The sequence below is a fragment of the Typha angustifolia genome, chromosome 15 (assembly GCF_048772165.1).
Source record: "Typha angustifolia cultivar Huaian chromosome 15, ASM4877216v1, whole genome shotgun sequence".
Classification (NCBI taxonomy): domain Eukaryota; kingdom Viridiplantae; phylum Streptophyta; class Magnoliopsida; order Poales; family Typhaceae; genus Typha; species Typha angustifolia.
Window position 1 is genome coordinate 22,159,547 of NC_133253.1, and position 17,414 is coordinate 22,176,960.

Consider the following 17,414-nt stretch of genomic DNA (forward strand, 5'->3'; position numbering starts at 1 on the left):
TATATCACTTAGTATATCAATACATACACTACCCATTTCCTAAAAAAATAAACTAATCTTTACTAAAAGAAATAAATAATTCGTTTTAAATCCTATAGTTTTGTTAGCTGAATACTTAGCCTACTGTTCACTTCCGATATAATTTTTTATTATAAAATATAACTCTTTATTTTATAATAATAAGTAAATATGGTAATAACATTTAATTATTAATTTATCTTTGATATTTATCTCATAATTTGTTTTATATCAAATTAAAAAATATTTACGATAATTTTATAAAAATCAAAATATATTTATATTAAATTAAAAATAATTATTACACTCTTAATTTAAAGAACGAGTGAACATTACGTGATTAAGTAAAATTACGATGATCGTTGACCGTATCAACAAATACAAACGTTATACTAGATGTGGAAACTTGTACTTAATACCGCAGGTGGAGGTGCCGTACGTCGAATTCTTCCATTTCCGGAGGAGAGAGGAGCGGCATCCTTCTCCAGTTCTCCTTCGCCCCTCGAATAAAATCCACCAAGTTATGCGTCAGTTTGATGTCTTCGCAGCATAAAGATCTCATCTTTCTTACCTTCGAAGCGATGTCATGAGACATTGATCGCGTCTTCTGCCTCGTCTTCCGAGTCAATTCCATTTTTAACATCGGTTGGAGAGAAATATTGCCCTTCATCTCTTAGTTCCAAGATGATGAAGGAAATTTATTTGATTCTTTGGCTTTTTTCTCGCAAACGTTGACTCTTTTGTTGGTTTTTCTTTTTGTTTGCTTGCCAATAGAAATAAGAATTTATATTTTAAGCAATACCAATCTCGGAGTTTGACTTTTTCTTGAATTCCCTAGGATTTTTGTACTCTTCTGTTTTGTATCTTCTTCTCAAAAAGCGAATTTTTGGGGTAAAATTTAAGGCTTTTCTTCCAAATTCTTTACTGTAAAGATCAGACTCAAGTTCTCGTTTTTTCAAAAAGTTTGGTTTTTGACTTCTTTTTTTCAACTGTTTAAAGTTGCAATTTTGCAAGTAATCGAACATGACTAAGAGAAGCCTTAATCCGGTTGAGAAGAGAGGAAACCGGAAGAACAAACCCATTCTTGATGAGAATGCCCCACTCCTCCCAACCAAGCAAGAGAAAGACGGAGGATTCGATGATCTCAATGGAGCTTCCTTTGCTGGGGCTGTGTTCAACCTCTCTACCACCGTCGTCGGAGCCGGGATTATGGCACTTCCGGCCACAATGAAGGTGTTGGGTTTGGTTCCGGGGATTATTATCATCATATTTGGTGCTTTCCTCACCGAGGCCTCGATTGAGATGCTGATCAGGTTCAGCCGGGTCGGGAAAGCAATCTCGTATGGAGAAATAATGGCAGATGCCTTTGGGAAGATCGGGAAGACGCTGTCCCAAGTCTGCGTGGTTGTCAACAATGTCGGAGTGATGATCGTCTACATGATTATTATTGGTATGATATATCTAATAATCTGTCTCTTTAATGTCATATTGTCTCTTGAAAGATCCTTTCCATCTTGTTTCTAAGTTATGAAGCTTTCTGTTGTACATTGCATGTTTAACATTTGAGAAGCATTAGTAGTATCTTAGATAAGCAACAGCGCAAGACGAATACTTTCTTAATAATTCTATCATTCATTCTTCTCAAATTACGATGTAGCTTGCCTCTGTGTTTGTAATTGTTTGAGATGCTTATATGTATTAGATACCGTCTTGTTAATCTAAAACTGACCATTTGAGAGAGTGGGCAACGGGGCCAAAGGATAAGTTTTCAGTTCTATATTCTATGGTGACACTCACTACCTTCAGGTTTGGATAGATTTATTTTTCTCGACCCGAATCCAGTGCTAAACCAACTACCCACCTAAACATGCATACCAAGTCGGTAGGCTTGTCGGAAGTAAGGATTTAAGGATTCTTCTATCTAAATGGGTGGAATTTGTAGGTAAAATGGGTGGCTTTCTCAACCTTAACAGAAAAGGGTGGAGCAAATTACTGATTGCGAAGAGGTATTCTGCATAATTCAACAATGCAGGGGTGATATGCAAAACTTACTCCTTTGAACAACTTGTTATTGCTATAATCTTCAAGGAAGAGATGCTTTTTGCTTAATATATGATCTTTGAAGATTTCCCTTCTTGATGCTAACTCTCCATTTAATGCAAATGTGAGCTATTGAACTAATTTTGCAGGTGACGTGCTCTCTGGAACATCGTCTGGTGGCATACACCATTTTGGTGTCTTGGAAGGATGGTTTGGGGAGCGTTGGTGGAATGGGCGCTTCTTCGTTCTTCTACTTACTACCCTTGTAGTGTTTACTCCATTGGTGTGCTTCAAGCGTGTAGGTATGTGTAGCTGATCCAGATTCTCGTTCATCTCAAATTGCACTTCAGAAACATTGTTCTTGAGGTCGATAATGTTTTCTTTTATCTCTTCAGATTCATTGAGATACACGTCTGCTTTATCAGTTACACTAGCAGTAGTTTTTGTTGTGATTACTGCTGGCATTGCAATCGTAAAGTTGGTGAGTGGAAGCATTGCCATGCCTAAGCTGTTTCCTGACCTCCCTGATTTGGAATCTGTTTGGAACCTTTTTACCGCGGTTCCTGTTCTTGTCACTGCATATATTTGCCATTACAATGGTATGGAAATTAGTGTTACCTTTTCTAGATGTGTTGCAAAAAAATGGTTCAGAGTTGGATAAGTAGGATTTGCAGTACTAGTATTTAAGCACTGGTTTTGGTTGCAGTTCACACAATAGACAATGAGCTGGAAGACTCCTCCCAGATAAGACCCATTGTGCGCACATCTCTGATGCTCTGCTCGATTGTGTACATAGCCACAAGCTTCTTTGGGTTCCTCCTTTTTGGTGAATCCACCCTTGATGATGTGCTTGCCAACTTTGATTCCAACCTTGGCATTCCATACAGCTCTATTCTCGATGATGCTGTCCGAGTGAGCTATGCTTTCCACCTTATGCTTGTCTTCCCAATAATCTTCCATGCTCTGCGTCTTAACTTGGACGGCCTCCTCTTTCCCTTCGCTCGGCCTTTGTCTTCTAATAATTGGAGATTTTCCATCATTACAGCAGCCCTCCTGTTGGTCATTTTTGTAGCTGCAAATTTCATACCCAGTATTTGGGCTGCCTTTCAGTTTACTGGCGCGACTGCTGCAGTTTGCATTGCATTCATTTTCCCCGCGGCCATTACCCTCAGGTGAGTTCTTGGATATATATCATACTTAGGTTGGTAAAATTTAAACACTGATGTGCCACTATTATTGTTTGTATGTAGCTCTAGTTCTAGCCTAAATTTAGAGTTCACTATATGTTTCTTCCCTGACTCACATAAATCATAACTTAAATCTGCTTAAAATATTGATATGAATGATTGCAATATCATAAGTTAAATCCCTGGTTTGATTATGAATCACTATAAATATTGCAATATTTCATCAGTAGGATTGCAGTTCTTTTTTCGCTTTGATAGTTGACTTGGATGTGTAGTGGAAACATACTCCAACATTTGACCTTCATTTTAGGATTTCATACCAATACTCTCGACTGTTCTAACCCTTTGTGCCCTTGGCAAGGCTAACAAGTATTTTAACTACGTTATTTTTAGGGACCGCCATGGCATTGCAACAAAAGGGGATAAAGTACTATCTGTTTTTATGATTGCCCTTGCCGTTCTATCAAATGCAGTGGCTGTGTATAGTGATGCCTACTCCCTCTTCCACAGGAGTGAAGCCTCTTGACCATCGTGAGCTCTATTATCCTCTTCAAGTGTTGGTAAATCACAGATTTGTAGTGGTTATCATGCATATGTAGTGTGGTAAAAACCACATTTTAGCATAATGTGAGCTGTACTGGTCTTGATGTAATCTTATTCATGAGACCTTTTACTCAAGGTTGACTTGAATGATAGTGATCATGTGCACAGTGCACTTGAATACTTGATTCATGCAGTATTATTATAGGCTCTATATAGATCTTTCTATCCAGTTGATGGTTAATTGATTGCTTGAGACATTAGAGTAGTACAAGTATTACAATTTTATGAGGCAGTAATGGGAAGGAAGGCTGTTTCTCTAAAGATTTCCTTTTGCAAGTTGGCGAGTTGCACCAACAATGGTCTTTTCTTTTTTGTGCCTTTTTCAGTCTGTCAGTTGATCTTGTGCTGGAGAAGAGGGAAAAAGATGATCAAAAGGAAAAATAAATAAATAAATAATGTGCATATGCTACAATCATCCTTAAAGACCCCTTGCTTTCAATTGACCAACTAGCTGTCTGAATATCAACATGGCAGAAAACACAATCTATAAGATTTTAAGAAAGCTTTCAAATTGAAGCATATGCAAGAAAAATAAATTTATTCACCTTATCTCAATAGAACTGTAATGCTCAAAATACAAGGCCACCAAAGAATTATTCTGATTTCTAGATGGCCTCCATCTTTTTTGCTATCTATAATGCATATGAAATTCTCCAAAATTGGTAGAGCAACTGCCTACAAGAAGTCGAGAAAATGTTATGCAGTTTAAACACATCTTCAGTTCAATGACCCTCTATTTGCAGGCCAGTGATACGCTTTCTTGCCCAATGTTCCTCTAAAGATCTCCTAATCCTTCCACTGTCCAATGTTCCTCTAAAGGTCTCCCTAGTCCTTCCATGGATCACTCTCTGTCCTCACTTCAGAGGGTTCAACGACTTCTGTTACAGTACCTTCTGCAGATCCTGTCTCGCTGATCTCATCCACAGGAGTTGCTTCTGCTTCCTCATCCTCTGATCGTCCCCATCTTCCACCAAGAGCAATTGCCATCATCTCATAAATCTTGCCACCCAACTCAGCCGGGCTGTCAGGCTGGATATTTTTCCAAAAGAGAAGCAAGATGAATTTCAAGTTGGATGCATAGTCGGAAGTGAAATTACAAGATAGATGGCAAGGTGGTTCAAATAACTTACTGTGTATCCACTGGAGATCAAGGCGGTGTCATATAATAAATCAACGGCTCTCTTGGCTTCAGCACTTTCTGGCTCATTCTTGCATGCAGCCTGCAAATTTATTTTCATTAGCTCCTACAGAAAATGGCTCAAACTACATGGAGAAGAACAGGAAATTGGATGATAACTTTTCTTTGACTTCTAATCCACTGTATGAGATCTGATACATGAAACATCACTTGTAGTATGGCATATTCCAGCTACTTTCACTCACTAAAATATGAAACAGCACATTTCTGCTGAATATCTTACATTCAAATCTTTGATGATGGGATGATCTGGATTGATTTCTAGAATTCTTCTTCCTCTCATGAACTCCAAGCTCGATGTGTCACCAAGAGTCTGTGCTTTCATGAGCCTATTATACCCAAGTAAAATTCATATCAGAAAAAGGGTATATTATTGGTCTTCAGACATAAGCTGCAACATGCATCATAATATGCACTTGACAAGTGATTAGCCCAAGAAAAAAGAATTGATCAGAAAAACAAACTTCAGGTGTACCTTTCCATGTTAGCGGACCATCCGAACTTCCCAGAAACAAGAACACAAGGTGAAGAGCTTAACCGCTTTGAGACCTGAACTTTTGCTACTTTATCACCAAGCTGTTGCTTTACCCAATCACACAGAAGATTGTATGCCTGCATGTCTTCCCTCTCTTTGACCTCGTCTTCGTCTCCTGTAACATAGTTAAATCAGTATCAGTAAGTCAGAGGATTCTCAAAGCTAGTAATAAAACAGTTAGCTGGAGATCAAATTAACAATTTGTTGCAATATATTGCAGAACTCACCAAGCTCCAAATCCTCCTTGCTGATATCAACAAACTTCTTTTCTTTGTAGGTCTGTAAGTTTTGGATAGCAACCTCATCAATTGGCTCCACAAGGTAGAGTACCTAAAGAGGGGGGAAATTGTAAGCCAATAATTCTCTCAACAAAAAACTATCCCATGTATATGCAGTCACATGCTTACTTCAATATCTTTTTGGACCAGCTTCTCCAAGAATGGAGCAGTTTTGGCACTTTTCAGGCTGTCTGTAGCCAGGTAATAGATTGCCTTCTGATTCTCAGTCATGTTCTCCACATATTGATCTAAGCTTATCAACTCTTCCTCGTTCTTTGAAGAGTAGAAGCGCAGCAGAGGTGCAAGGCGCTTGTGATTGCCCGAGTCCTCAATACAACCCAGTTTTATGAGCTTCCCAAAATTCTCCCAGAACTTTTTGTACTCCTGCAACAGGTTAACAAGCATTAACACTGTCCTAAAAAGCAAGAGAAAGAGACCAATCAATAAACTAACCTCCTTGTCTTCACTTTCAGAGATTTCTTGAATCATATCAAACGTCTTCCTGACAAGTCTTTTACGCATAATCCTAACCTGCCAACAGCAAGCATCATGTAAGGGGGCAGGACTAAATTTTCTATAACGTCTGCAATTAATTTAGCATGCTTCATACAAAAGTATATCCAGAAACGCTTCACATATTGTGCATGACTTACAATTCGGCTTTCTTGAAGAATCTCACGAGAAACATTGAGAGGAAGATCATTTGAGTCAACAACACCTTTCACAAAGCTCAGGTATCGAGGAAACTGCAATTAAAATACTAACTCAGCACCTCATGCACCATCATTTCACAATAAAGCAGAAAAGGAAATTGATCTGATAAATGGTCAAACCAAAATCTGAATGACATTGTCTACTATTGTGTCATAACACATACCAGCTCACCATCAAAATCATCTGAGATGAACACCCGTTTCACATACAAACGAATGTTCTTTGTCTTGGGATTTACAATGTCCTCGTTGTTCAGAGGTGCCATTCCTGGAATGTAAAGAACACTCCTAAATTCCACCTCGCCCTGTTCAACTCACAAATTGTATCAATAAGTCCTTAACAAATCCCTAATGACATATTAGTAACACAGACAATTTTCAAAACTGCACACCTCAGTTGTGAAGTGGGTGTATGCAAGAGGATCCAAGAACTCATTGAATGCCTTTTTATAAAATTCATTGTATTCATCCTTTTGAACTTCCTTTGCATTTCGCATCTTCATATCAACAAGAAAAGACAAGTAGTCAATTTTCAGTTGAGCTAATAAAAACACTCAGACACAACAACCAATTTGGCTTCCAGTAAGCAGATCTGCACGCAGAGAAAATTTTGGCATATAGGGATCAAAACTTACCCATATAGGCTTTGTTTCATTGGCCAATTCCCAGTCCCAATACTTCTCAGTAACAGTTTTCTTCTTCTTCTTCTTTTCACCCTACCAACATATATGTTGATTTATTCCGAATGCCATCAATAATAATAGCACGGACTGGCTAAAGCAGACAGTTCTAGAACACTTACATCTGTTTGTTCTTCTTCACCTTCTTTAGGTGGCTCATCTTCTTCAACCTGCCAACCAAAGAAATGATGATGGGAAAAAAAAACCAGAGGAAGACAATAAAAAGACACTGAACTTCTCTAGTAAAGCAATTAACCAGGACAAGCAGAAGCATGGGGAAACCCTACCTCCACTGTCCTTGATTTCTCCTGCCATGTGTATATGGGGAAGGATACAAACTGAGAGTAGTTCTTGACCAATCCTTGGATCCTTGTGGGCTCGGCAAACTCAAACTTATCATCAGGCTGTAACAGTAGGCAGATAATAAGATCTATGTCCGACCTGTATATTAAACCACATGATATATCACAAGAATCACTGTACCCTCAAAAATAGGGTAATTTGAGTTCCACGTCTTAGCATCTTTTCAGGATCAGTCTCTTCTTTAATAACATATGAGCTACTGTCAGCTACAGCTTCCCAGACATACTGCTTATCTGATTTTGGACTCTTAGTGGAGACAACAACCTGTCAACAAATTTATCATAACTTCTTCAGCATAACCTTTAGTATTATTAAGTGTTAACAATTCATTGGAAAAGTAAGAAATGCTATGAGAAATATGAGCAAACACTGAATAATCACTAATTAAAATATCCCAAATTCCCAATTTAGAAGGTACCTACCTTCTCTGCAACAAGAAATGCGGAATAAAATCCAACACCGAATTGACCAATCAGCCCATTATCTGCACCAACATCCTTGTTCTCCTGTACATATCGAGGAAATCCATTGACAAATACCATGGGGAAATGAGAACTGAATCTATAGCATTAAATAATATCTAAGCAAGAGAATACTAATATACACACCTACACAAGCTTCAGAAAAAAAAATGTCACACCATTCAAGAACAAGATTGTACCTTGAGAGCCTTCAAAAATTTTGAGGTTCCGCTCTGAGCAATAGTTCCAAGGCAATCTACAAGTTCTTCCTTGGTCATCCCAACGCCAGTATCTCTGTCAGTTGGAAACATAAGAATTAGATAGCTACTTAAATCCTCAAAGTAGTGGAATAAAGAACACTGATCTTACGTGATAGTAATGGTTCCATTGTCTGGATCAGGCTTTATTCGTATCTCTAGATCACCACCATCACCAAGTAGAGAGGAATCAGTCACACTTAGAAATCTCAGTTTGTCCAGTGCATCGCTTGCATTGCTGAAAAGGATGATAGCAAGAACATGAATTTACTGCACAATTATCTCCTCTAAATAAGGATGAACAAACTCAAAAAGTTTGCATCTGTAAAAGAGCAAAATTACTGTTGGCAGATACTGCTAACAGATTGTCACCGTAAGTTGCACCTGCACAAGACTGGGAGACAAACTACCAAATGCTATAAAGGATCTAATTTTGTTACAGCATAATAAATTTACAAACAAAATGGAACAGGAGCCCGACCACAAATGCATATCAGATGAATTCACAAAAATGCAAACTTTAGCACATCATAATCAAATTATCAATAGAGAATCAAAGTTGGCATGATGTTCTGGCTAGTATTGGTTGGGATGAAGTAAAGTCGACTATTTATATAATCCTAGCTATGTTTGAGTCCTAGAATCTGGATTATTACGAACCTTACAAGTTCCCGAAGAAATACTTCCTTGTGGCTGTACAAACTATGAACAATTAAATCCAGTAAGCGGCTGACCTGCAGGAAAAGGATAAAACGATCAGCCATTTGTCAGGAACTGTACATAAAGAGATAAATTTAGCTAACGAAAACCATTTGACTAGAAAAAAAAGAAAGGAAATACAAGAAATCGTAGAAACCTATTATTCAAAAGCACAAAGATAACGAAAAAACGCACCTCAGCCTGGTACTCAAATTTCTCGCCGGAAGCCTCCTCGGCCTCCTTATCCGCCACAGCGGCCTCGCACTTCACCACCATTCGCCTCTCCCTCTTCTCCATCCCCCATCTCAAACCCACGGGAGCAAACCCACTTCTCGAAACCACCGATGGAGGCAGGAAAGAGTTCCTAAAAGCCGGTGCTTTGCGAGCAGTTGACGTCAATCGAGAAGAGGAGAGTTGGAAAGCCGAGACAGAGGAGATGCCCAAGCTCCTGCTCAAAACCGGCGCCATTTTAGAAGTCCTCGAGGACTTCGAAACCCTAGAGAGAACTGGATAGGGTTGAGGGCTAGAATTGGATTGGAAGCAGTAAAACCCTATGCGAAGAAGGGGTTTTAAGGAAGAGAGCGAAGAGATGGGGACAACGAAAGGGAGGGTTCTAGAGAACGGGCGAGAAGCGAAACGACTCTTAGTTACGGACGTGGGTATAGAAATATATATGCGAGAATGATATCTGCCGTTAGTTTGATCACTCGGGTAAATCCTGTCCGTTGAAAGGGAAGTGCGGAACTGGAAATATTAATAGATCGTATAGTAGGCATAGAAATTCTTATGCACAAACACTGAGAAGAGAAACCGCATTGCGAGGTTTTGATATTTTCGTTACCAGGAATGCTGTTGTAGGCTTGTAGGGTGGAGATTCGACCACGTCAGCTCTTACTACGGGGTATTTACATATGATAAAAAAATATTAGTATACATCTCTTACATAAATTCTATACGCATAGAAAACATACACATATCATTCTTATTGTTACTAAAATCTAAGTACTTTAAGTATAAATAGCCTTGTTAATACCCATGAAATTATCATCGGTTTCTTTTTAACTAAAAATTTCCAAAGGTCTTGGTTATGCATTCTATCAATATTTAATAGGTTAATGCTTAGAAGGCTGCTCATGTCCTCTAAATACTAAAGATATTTGCAGCTGGTGTTCACAACTTGCAAGGAAAATGAACCAAACATTTAGGAAGGGTTATGAAAGGAGAATTCTACAAATTAAAATATGACTTTTAACTACAATTGCTGATCTTTATGCTTAAAAATAAAACAAGAAACTGCACCATTGTTGATCTTTGTGGCATGCCCCAAAGATAAGAGCAACATCAAGAAGTTAGATTTAAAATACTCTTCAGTCTTCACAACAGCACCAGGTACAAATATACAGCAATTATCATCTTTGAAATTTGCCAATCTTAATAAATAGAATGATGCAAAAGAATTGCTAGAAGTGAATGGCATAGGAAAGCAGCCATCTTAGTCTACTCATGTGATATGTAAACAAGGTACAATTACAAATAAATATGAGCAGATATTTCTCCTCTTATTTCATTGTAATGGTTAAATAAAACAGCTCCTTCCATAAGAGAAGAATCAAATTACTGACAGGGTACAGCAATTCCTCGCAGATCCTTCAATATAACACAGCAGCAGGGAGCAAAATAAGTACATGCAAGTGGTGAAACTTCTCTCATTTTTTCCTACTCCCTCCTTTCTCCATCCATGCTTAATTTTCTCAATAATGGACTCATTACAAGTGCTTTATGTACAAAAAAACAAATGATGTTTTACTAAAATAACAGCAGACTAAAAGCGCAATGGCATTTGCTGCTGCTATCTGACCTCATTGGCTAGGATTGAAGCCAAACTTTGTTGCAGTCACAGTAAATAGGTTTACAGAATAAGAGTACTCGTATATTCCTTCACCGGACATCATAATTTAGTCAGATACAAAGAGGCAATAAAAGAAAAAGATGTAAAAGGAAAAAAGAAAAAAAGAGGTAAAATAGCACGTCCCTTTGATAATCAGACTACCGAAAGCTTCTTGTATTAATTTGATTATTTCATGACACAAAATGTTAATTTCTCATCACCATGGCAAACCAACCAACCATAATATAAATAGAAGAGAAAAAGAAATACAGTCAAAAATCAAAAACTGACCTCTGTAATCCTCAGGTTCTTGAAGGAGAGTCTTTGAAACAGTCGATATTGCATAATCCCACAGATCTGATCATCTCCCCAAAGCTGCCATTATTTCATAACAACAGTCAAGAACCAGATGAACTAAAAACTACAGGTACAGCAAACTATGTATAGACATGAGAGAAAAGAAAGAAAATAAACAAACTCAATCTTAGACAGCCTTTAAAGATTAATCCGACCGGTCAATGCTTTTCCTTGGTTTTTCTGGTTGTTCAGTAGTATCTTTCGCCTTGTCAGAACGATCGATACTTTTTCTTGATTTCTCTTTCCTGTCAGTGCTGGATCTTGGCTTTTCTCTGCGCTCTGTGCTACGCCTAGGTTTTTCTCCACGATCAGTGCTTGGCCTAGATTTCTCCTTCTGGTTTGTGCTTCTCGCTGGAATCTCTGATTGGTCGGAGCTTGTTCGGGGAGCCTCCAAGAAATCTGAGCTCTCACTAATTTCATTCTCTATGGCAGGGCAGTTCTCTATGGATGATACAAACTTTTTCAGATGTTTTATATACTCTGGGTAGAGCTCCAAATTGCAATGGTTCCCTCCCTCGATCCAAAGAGGCTCATACTTTTGTTGGCATAGCTGCCAGAGCTGCTTTCCATGAGCACAATCAACGACATCATCATCTGTTCCCTGCGAATAGAACATGCACTTCAAATCCTAATGAAAGAAGGAGATTCTAGGAAACAAATTGAGTATCGAACTTGAACCAAACGGAATGACCTAGAGCAGAGTTTGTAAATAAAGGAGCACATTCATTCTTATGGAGCTGTCATTTACTGGTGGAGAAAACATGAAACATTTTGTGACAAAAGAACAGTATTCAAATACTTACTAGCAAATGCCATTTCTGTGACATATCAAACAATATATTTTTCTTTGGGTGACAAAAGAAAGAAAAATCAATGTATATATGCTTTTGGAAAGGAAACATCAGCTAAAGTGTGTCTATTTACCAAGTACAGAATTTGATAAACAATACATAATAAGAAACAATTCACAGGTAGAACTTTAACAATTCAAGTCAGTTCACTGGGGAGAAAATAGAAAGAATGATATCATGGATTTACAAGCTTTGGCAATTGAGCAGGATCACATGTATGCAGGGCAAACAATTGACACTAGGATGCTACTTAATAAGTATAGAGCACCATATGAGGCATTAGTGGAACTAAGTCAACTAACTCTCAAGTAGAACCAAGGGAAGTACTGCTCTTAATTTCTTACATGAATCACCAACACAGGGCATTTGACAAGTGGAATTTTATCAATGTTCTGCAAAAAGAACAAGCTTGCAATTAAGGAATTATCAAGCAAGACCAAAAAGCTCTATATATTGAAGAATGAAGCTGGAACCTTATATATGTCAAACCAGTAGCTATGCTTCACTGGATACATTACACGTAACCCAGATAATATAGGGCTATGTAGAATAACAGCTCGAAGACGAGGCATCTGAGTAGCCAAATCCAAAGTAGGACCACTACCAACAGATTGTCCATATAGAATAATATCTTTTTCATGGGCTCCATAGGTCTCCACGAGGCATCTATACGCAGCGTCTATATCTGCATAAGTATTATGCTCACTTGCCTGCAAACAAAATAAGCAAAAACTAATGTCTTCAGGATAAAAGAAAGAAATCACATAGAAAATGCTAGAATCTGCATTATCAACCTTTCCAGATGATTGTCCATAACCAGAATAGTCATACCTGCAAAAAAATAAAAGTTTATTTTCAGTTAAACAAAAGAAAACTGGAAAAGTCTTGTGGAACACAATTCAAAGATCAATTAATCATATTCTGATTATTGCACAAAACTTCAATGTTAACATAGCAGTATACTGACAGAATTGATTGCCATCACTTTCTAAAGCAAGCTATTGGGTATCAGTACCACAGGTAGTGAGTATTATGAATTTTAGCATCTAATCCGTTGTCAAACCCAATTACGATACTAGAACATCCAATACAAAATTTACATGGCTAACGACTTTGAAACTTTTGAAAAAAGTATAGAAAATTATATAAAAATTATTCAAATCCAACAAGGCCTAATTGAGTATTTCTACCTAAGATAACGTAGTCTTCTCTTGTCCACAGTATTTAAAAGAAAAGTCTGAAACAAGCAGCGTATACAAAAATCTCAGTAGAGATAAAAAAAAATAAATGGAAATAATCCATAGGTGTCACTGAAAATAAAAATGAACCAAGAAACCATTAAAAATGAAATAGATTACATTGCCTCCATTGAACGACCAAAAAGAGAACATCTAAACCAATCTAAAGTGCATAATGGTCAAAGGGAGTACAAATTTGAAGCTAGAAAGAGAACCCATTGATCCACTCCACGAGAATCCAAACATTCGTTTTCTACATCAAAATGCAAACTTTTACCGAGAGGAGCTCCGCTTACCCCATCAAGTTGACGCCCAGGTGCCTGCTGAGCTCGACAAACAGCTCATACATCTGCCCGAGGTCCGCCGCATTTCCGTGGGAATAGAGCAAGGTAAGCTTCGCCGCTGGTCTCCTCACGTACATGGCGACGATCTCGGTCCCCTTCTTAGTTCGCAGTTTCCTGACCTCCACCCCCTCCTTCCTCGGCACTTCCGTCATCACCAGCCCCCCCTCCGCCGCCTCGTCAGCGATCACGCCGTACGACGGCGGGTCCGGCGGGAAGAAGGCGAACTTCGCCGCCATCGTCGACGTCACCCCACCCATCTCCGATCGGATCCGTTCCACCTCTACGCCGACCTCGCCGGCGATGAGATCGCAAGCGGCATGGCGTGAGCCGGTGAGGGTTCTTGGATCCTCGGGTTAGGGATTTTGATTTGAAAGATGGACAAGGAGACGGTCGAGAGAGAGAGAGGGAGAGAGAGAAGTGGGAAGTCTGGGAGAGGGGAGAGGAGGGAGGAGGGAGAAATATAGACATGATTAATTTGATTCTCTTTAAGTCGATAGAAATCTAAAAAAGGAAAGCGAAATAATTAACAACGAGATTAGCATCCAGAGAGGCGAGTAGTTTCCGGGACGAGAACGGAAACAATATCACGTGATTGGATTTCAATGTCACGTGTTCTCGGATGGAAATTGTCAGGCCAACTGAAGAAACTAATTAATATTAAATTTTATTTATCCTCAACATTAAATACTACAGCAGCAATAATCACTTTTGGTTGTTCTCATTTAGTTTTATCTAGTTTCATCTTTATAAATATCAACCAAATAAATAAAGCATTTTATGCCAATTGGATTGGATATTAGTGAGGGCATCAGGGAAGCAGAGGAGCAGCTGGCTGAGGCTTTTATTGGATTCTCCAATGTCTCAGTTTTGTACTCATAGACAGCTAGAAAACAACAGGTAAAGTACCTACCTTATTCCTTCAGGACAAGAATAACTCAAGATTTTTTTTAATATTTTTTGTCAATCTGCAAACTATACAGATGATGTAATTAGCCCAATGCAACTTTGCAACATTTGTTTTTAATTTATTCAACAGTCTAATAATACACCATCTTTCTATTCTATGGCATGTGAAAAGCTAAGCTTATGTTCCAACTTTTGAAGGAGAAGGCTTTTATTACTGCATTTGAGTGCTGGACATTGGTGTTGACTCACCCAGTCAGTGTGCATGCCTTAGCCAGTGCTTATCATTAGTTTGGCCCTTCTGCCTCTCCAAATGATTACCCAAAGGCTTTCTCCTAACAGTGGAAACCTTTTAAGGCTGGCATTGCAAGATTGGTCCGGCATTGGAACCGGCACTGCCTTGAGAAAAAAGTATGAGATCAATCAAATGCGCATGTTTGGCGCTTTAATCCCGGAACATAAGATGCAGGTCGATACCAAACTGATCACTAGTTGGAGTAAAATGTCTCCTATGTGGCCGGCATCCATGGCAACACCTTTTGAGAAAGCTAAAGAGGAGTAATATTAAAGTTGCTGATATTTACACTGCAGAAGAGCACTTCCTACATAGTAGATTTGTTCTTTTACTTATAAATACACTATAAAAGTTCATTTCATATGATACTGTAACCACAACTGAATTTTCTTTCAACCGAACAAAGCCATACTGACTCGAATCCTGTTCACTGTCACTAGACTGGAATGCCTATTCTGTCCGTGATCATACTCCAACAACTGGTACCATACTAACAAGTAATTCAGCACTCATGAGAATTGTAATCTTGCGATGTCTTTCTACAACTCTGCGAGCTGCGCAGCACTGATTGGATAGCAGTCAGTTGCAGCAGCACCAAAGCTCCTTTCAGCTATAATGGCATTGGAAGCTTGGGTTGGATGAAAGGAATCCCAGAAGACATATTGGTCTCTGGTAGCACAAGGTGTTTGCAAGGGGAGGCAGGTCAGTGTTCCTCCATAATTTCCACTCCCGCAGCAAGCTTGATTACTGACTTTAAACCCTGGGAAACAAATCCAAGCACCAGAGAGAGAACTCTGAGAAATTATGAAGAAAAATGGAGATGAACAAAAGGTTAGAAAGTTGTAGAGTTCTCCTTAATGCTGTCTTCTTTTCAAGTATTTTTGCAAATAGCCATCTCTTGTTATCTGTTATTTTGATTAACTTGTTCATTGTCCCCTTTACAGAAGATGTCTGAAAGTGTTGGATAGTAGTATGTGAAATAAAAACCTTTACTGGCATCATAGTATCAGAGCTGAAAGTGAAATGCTCTTAATAGAAAATGGTGAATTTATGTCTCATTAACTTAGACTAAAAGAAGCTGCCAAAATCAAGCTACTTGCACTGTTCATGTAGATACAAACCGTATTTAGAAGGATTATAGAAGATGTCAAGGAAAGTGTCGTAGATGTTATCGTAGACGAAGAACGAGCCTGGGAGAGAGGAATTGAGTCTAGTCATGAGCGGCACAAGGCGTCGGTTGAAAGCCACGACCAATTCATTGATATGATCAATGCATCCGCCGGTGCTGTTGTTCATGGACAGCTGACTCGGTATGCATCCCAGAGGCCCAATTCCTATCAATATCATCTTCCTGGCTCCAAGTCTGTACAAACTCTGTAACAAGAAAAAATGGAGTATGTTAGTCCATAAGACCATGAGTTCATTACCCAATGAAAGATCAAAAGCAGATGTAATCTGAACATAATTAAGCTAGAAATCGAGTACAAGAGGATTTATTGCAATTACCTCTATTTGTTCACCAAATTTGTGGACGAGTAGTTCGGCAAACTCATCGCCTGAGTAAGTCAGGCTGCTGGTGTACAGCTTGGGAAGGAGATAGTTGTTGATGTAGTCATTGCTCCCAATGTTGATTACAAACAGAGAGTTTGCAATATACTGATACAGTTGATCTGAATTTGGTATCAGTTCTGGTAACTGTAGCCTCAGTGTCTTGGCAAACAATGCTATTTGCCCACTAAACGCAATCCTAATTCCCTGTCCAGTTATTTTATTTTCTTAAGAAAACACTAGCATTAAACATCAAGAGCAATCATTCATTAAATTTGTGAGCTGCAGCATGGTAGACATTAGAAATGAGACAGTAGCCTGCAGTAAGTATATAAAAGAAGCAGGTAAAAAGAAATAGAAATTACATAATTCTGGCCGGTTTCATCAAGGATTCCTGCAGCTGCTGAGGCATAGTTTACGCCCCGCAAGATCTCTGCGGTCTTCGACGACAGACTCAAATACGGTGGCGGATACTGCAAGCCTAAATACTTGGCTGCATTGAAGGATCAAGTCACATATCTACACAAGAACATAGAGTAACATAAGAAGGTCAATTACCTGCATAGTCCATGACTGTCATGCCATTGCAAAACCGACCGGTGGGCATACCGAAATCGATACCGTAAGGAAGATAGTTCGCTCGAGCTATCGAAGGTATATAGTTGTTATTTCCATTATCACTCAACGAGTCGCCAAATATGAACATGGCCGGAGACCTGGCACCTTCTGATACACAGAAGAGCACTGAAGCAGTGAGGACTAACAACAAATACTCCATTCTAAACACACAGCTGCTTCAGTATTCAGTAGTATCACTGTGGTTGAGGAGAAGGTGGTGTGCTAGTGTTGTTATAAACTAGTTGTGATCATCAAAGCATGAGAGATGGGTAGTTACACGTTACAGTCGTTTTACCTTTTTACTATGCTGTGCAGTTTGGCAGCTTCTCGTCCTCTTCAG

General features: G+C 38.8%; 4 protein-coding genes across 7 annotated transcripts; 1 reads left to right on the forward strand and 3 right to left on the reverse strand.

The window, feature by feature from the left end:
• The first annotated feature begins 351 nt into the window (after nucleotides 1-351).
• LOC140779607 (amino acid transporter AVT6A-like) lies at nucleotides 352-4,041 on the forward strand. Its single transcript, XM_073124763.1, has 5 exons — nucleotides 352-1,468; nucleotides 2,208-2,360; nucleotides 2,454-2,657; nucleotides 2,765-3,230; nucleotides 3,639-4,041. The coding sequence occupies exons 1-5, from the start codon at nucleotides 1,042-1,044 to the stop codon at nucleotides 3,769-3,771; spliced, it is 1,383 nt and encodes a 460-aa protein (XP_072980864.1). The 5' UTR covers nucleotides 352-1,041; the 3' UTR covers nucleotides 3,772-4,041.
• Nucleotides 4,042-4,369: 328 nt separating this feature from the next.
• On the reverse strand, nucleotides 4,370-9,588 carry LOC140779606 (heat shock protein 90-5, chloroplastic). Its single transcript, XM_073124761.1, has 19 exons — nucleotides 9,228-9,588; nucleotides 8,994-9,067; nucleotides 8,446-8,571; nucleotides 8,277-8,370; nucleotides 8,038-8,121; nucleotides 7,736-7,879; nucleotides 7,540-7,656; nucleotides 7,375-7,422; nucleotides 7,208-7,288; nucleotides 6,965-7,069; nucleotides 6,737-6,877; nucleotides 6,513-6,605; nucleotides 6,313-6,390; nucleotides 5,989-6,243; nucleotides 5,809-5,911; nucleotides 5,522-5,696; nucleotides 5,270-5,375; nucleotides 4,979-5,068; nucleotides 4,370-4,877 (listed from the first exon to the last, which is right to left on the reverse strand). The coding sequence occupies exons 1-19, from the start codon at nucleotides 9,498-9,500 to the stop codon at nucleotides 4,674-4,676; spliced, it is 2,391 nt and encodes a 796-aa protein (XP_072980862.1). The 5' UTR covers nucleotides 9,501-9,588; the 3' UTR covers nucleotides 4,370-4,673.
• Nucleotides 9,589-10,038: 450 nt separating this feature from the next.
• On the reverse strand, nucleotides 10,039-14,202 carry LOC140779608 (uncharacterized). Of its 4 annotated transcripts, XM_073124764.1 has the most exons (7): nucleotides 13,663-14,198; nucleotides 12,923-12,959; nucleotides 12,602-12,838; nucleotides 12,473-12,520; nucleotides 11,433-11,878; nucleotides 11,212-11,295; nucleotides 10,050-10,679 (listed from the first exon to the last, which is right to left on the reverse strand). In XM_073124764.1, exons 1-6 carry the CDS (start codon nucleotides 13,965-13,967, stop codon nucleotides 11,223-11,225), a joined length of 1,146 nt encoding a protein of 381 aa, XP_072980865.1. In that variant the 5' UTR covers nucleotides 13,968-14,198; the 3' UTR covers nucleotides 10,050-10,679; nucleotides 11,212-11,222. The 4 variants fall into 4 exon arrangements, with proteins under 4 accessions (XP_072980866.1, XP_072980867.1, XP_072980865.1 ...); XM_073124765.1 differs by having other exon boundaries at nucleotides 10,039-11,295; nucleotides 11,399-11,878; nucleotides 13,663-14,199; XM_073124766.1 differs by having other exon boundaries at nucleotides 10,043-11,295; nucleotides 13,663-14,056.
• Nucleotides 14,203-14,758: 556 nt separating this feature from the next.
• On the reverse strand, nucleotides 14,759-17,279 carry LOC140779130 (GDSL esterase/lipase 7). Its single transcript, XM_073124110.1, has 5 exons — nucleotides 17,015-17,279; nucleotides 16,822-16,949; nucleotides 16,415-16,663; nucleotides 16,030-16,282; nucleotides 14,759-15,668 (listed from the first exon to the last, which is right to left on the reverse strand). Exons 1-5 carry the CDS (start codon nucleotides 17,232-17,234, stop codon nucleotides 15,448-15,450), a joined length of 1,071 nt encoding a protein of 356 aa, XP_072980211.1. The 5' UTR covers nucleotides 17,235-17,279; the 3' UTR covers nucleotides 14,759-15,447.
• Nucleotides 17,280-17,414: the final 135 nt, after the last annotated feature.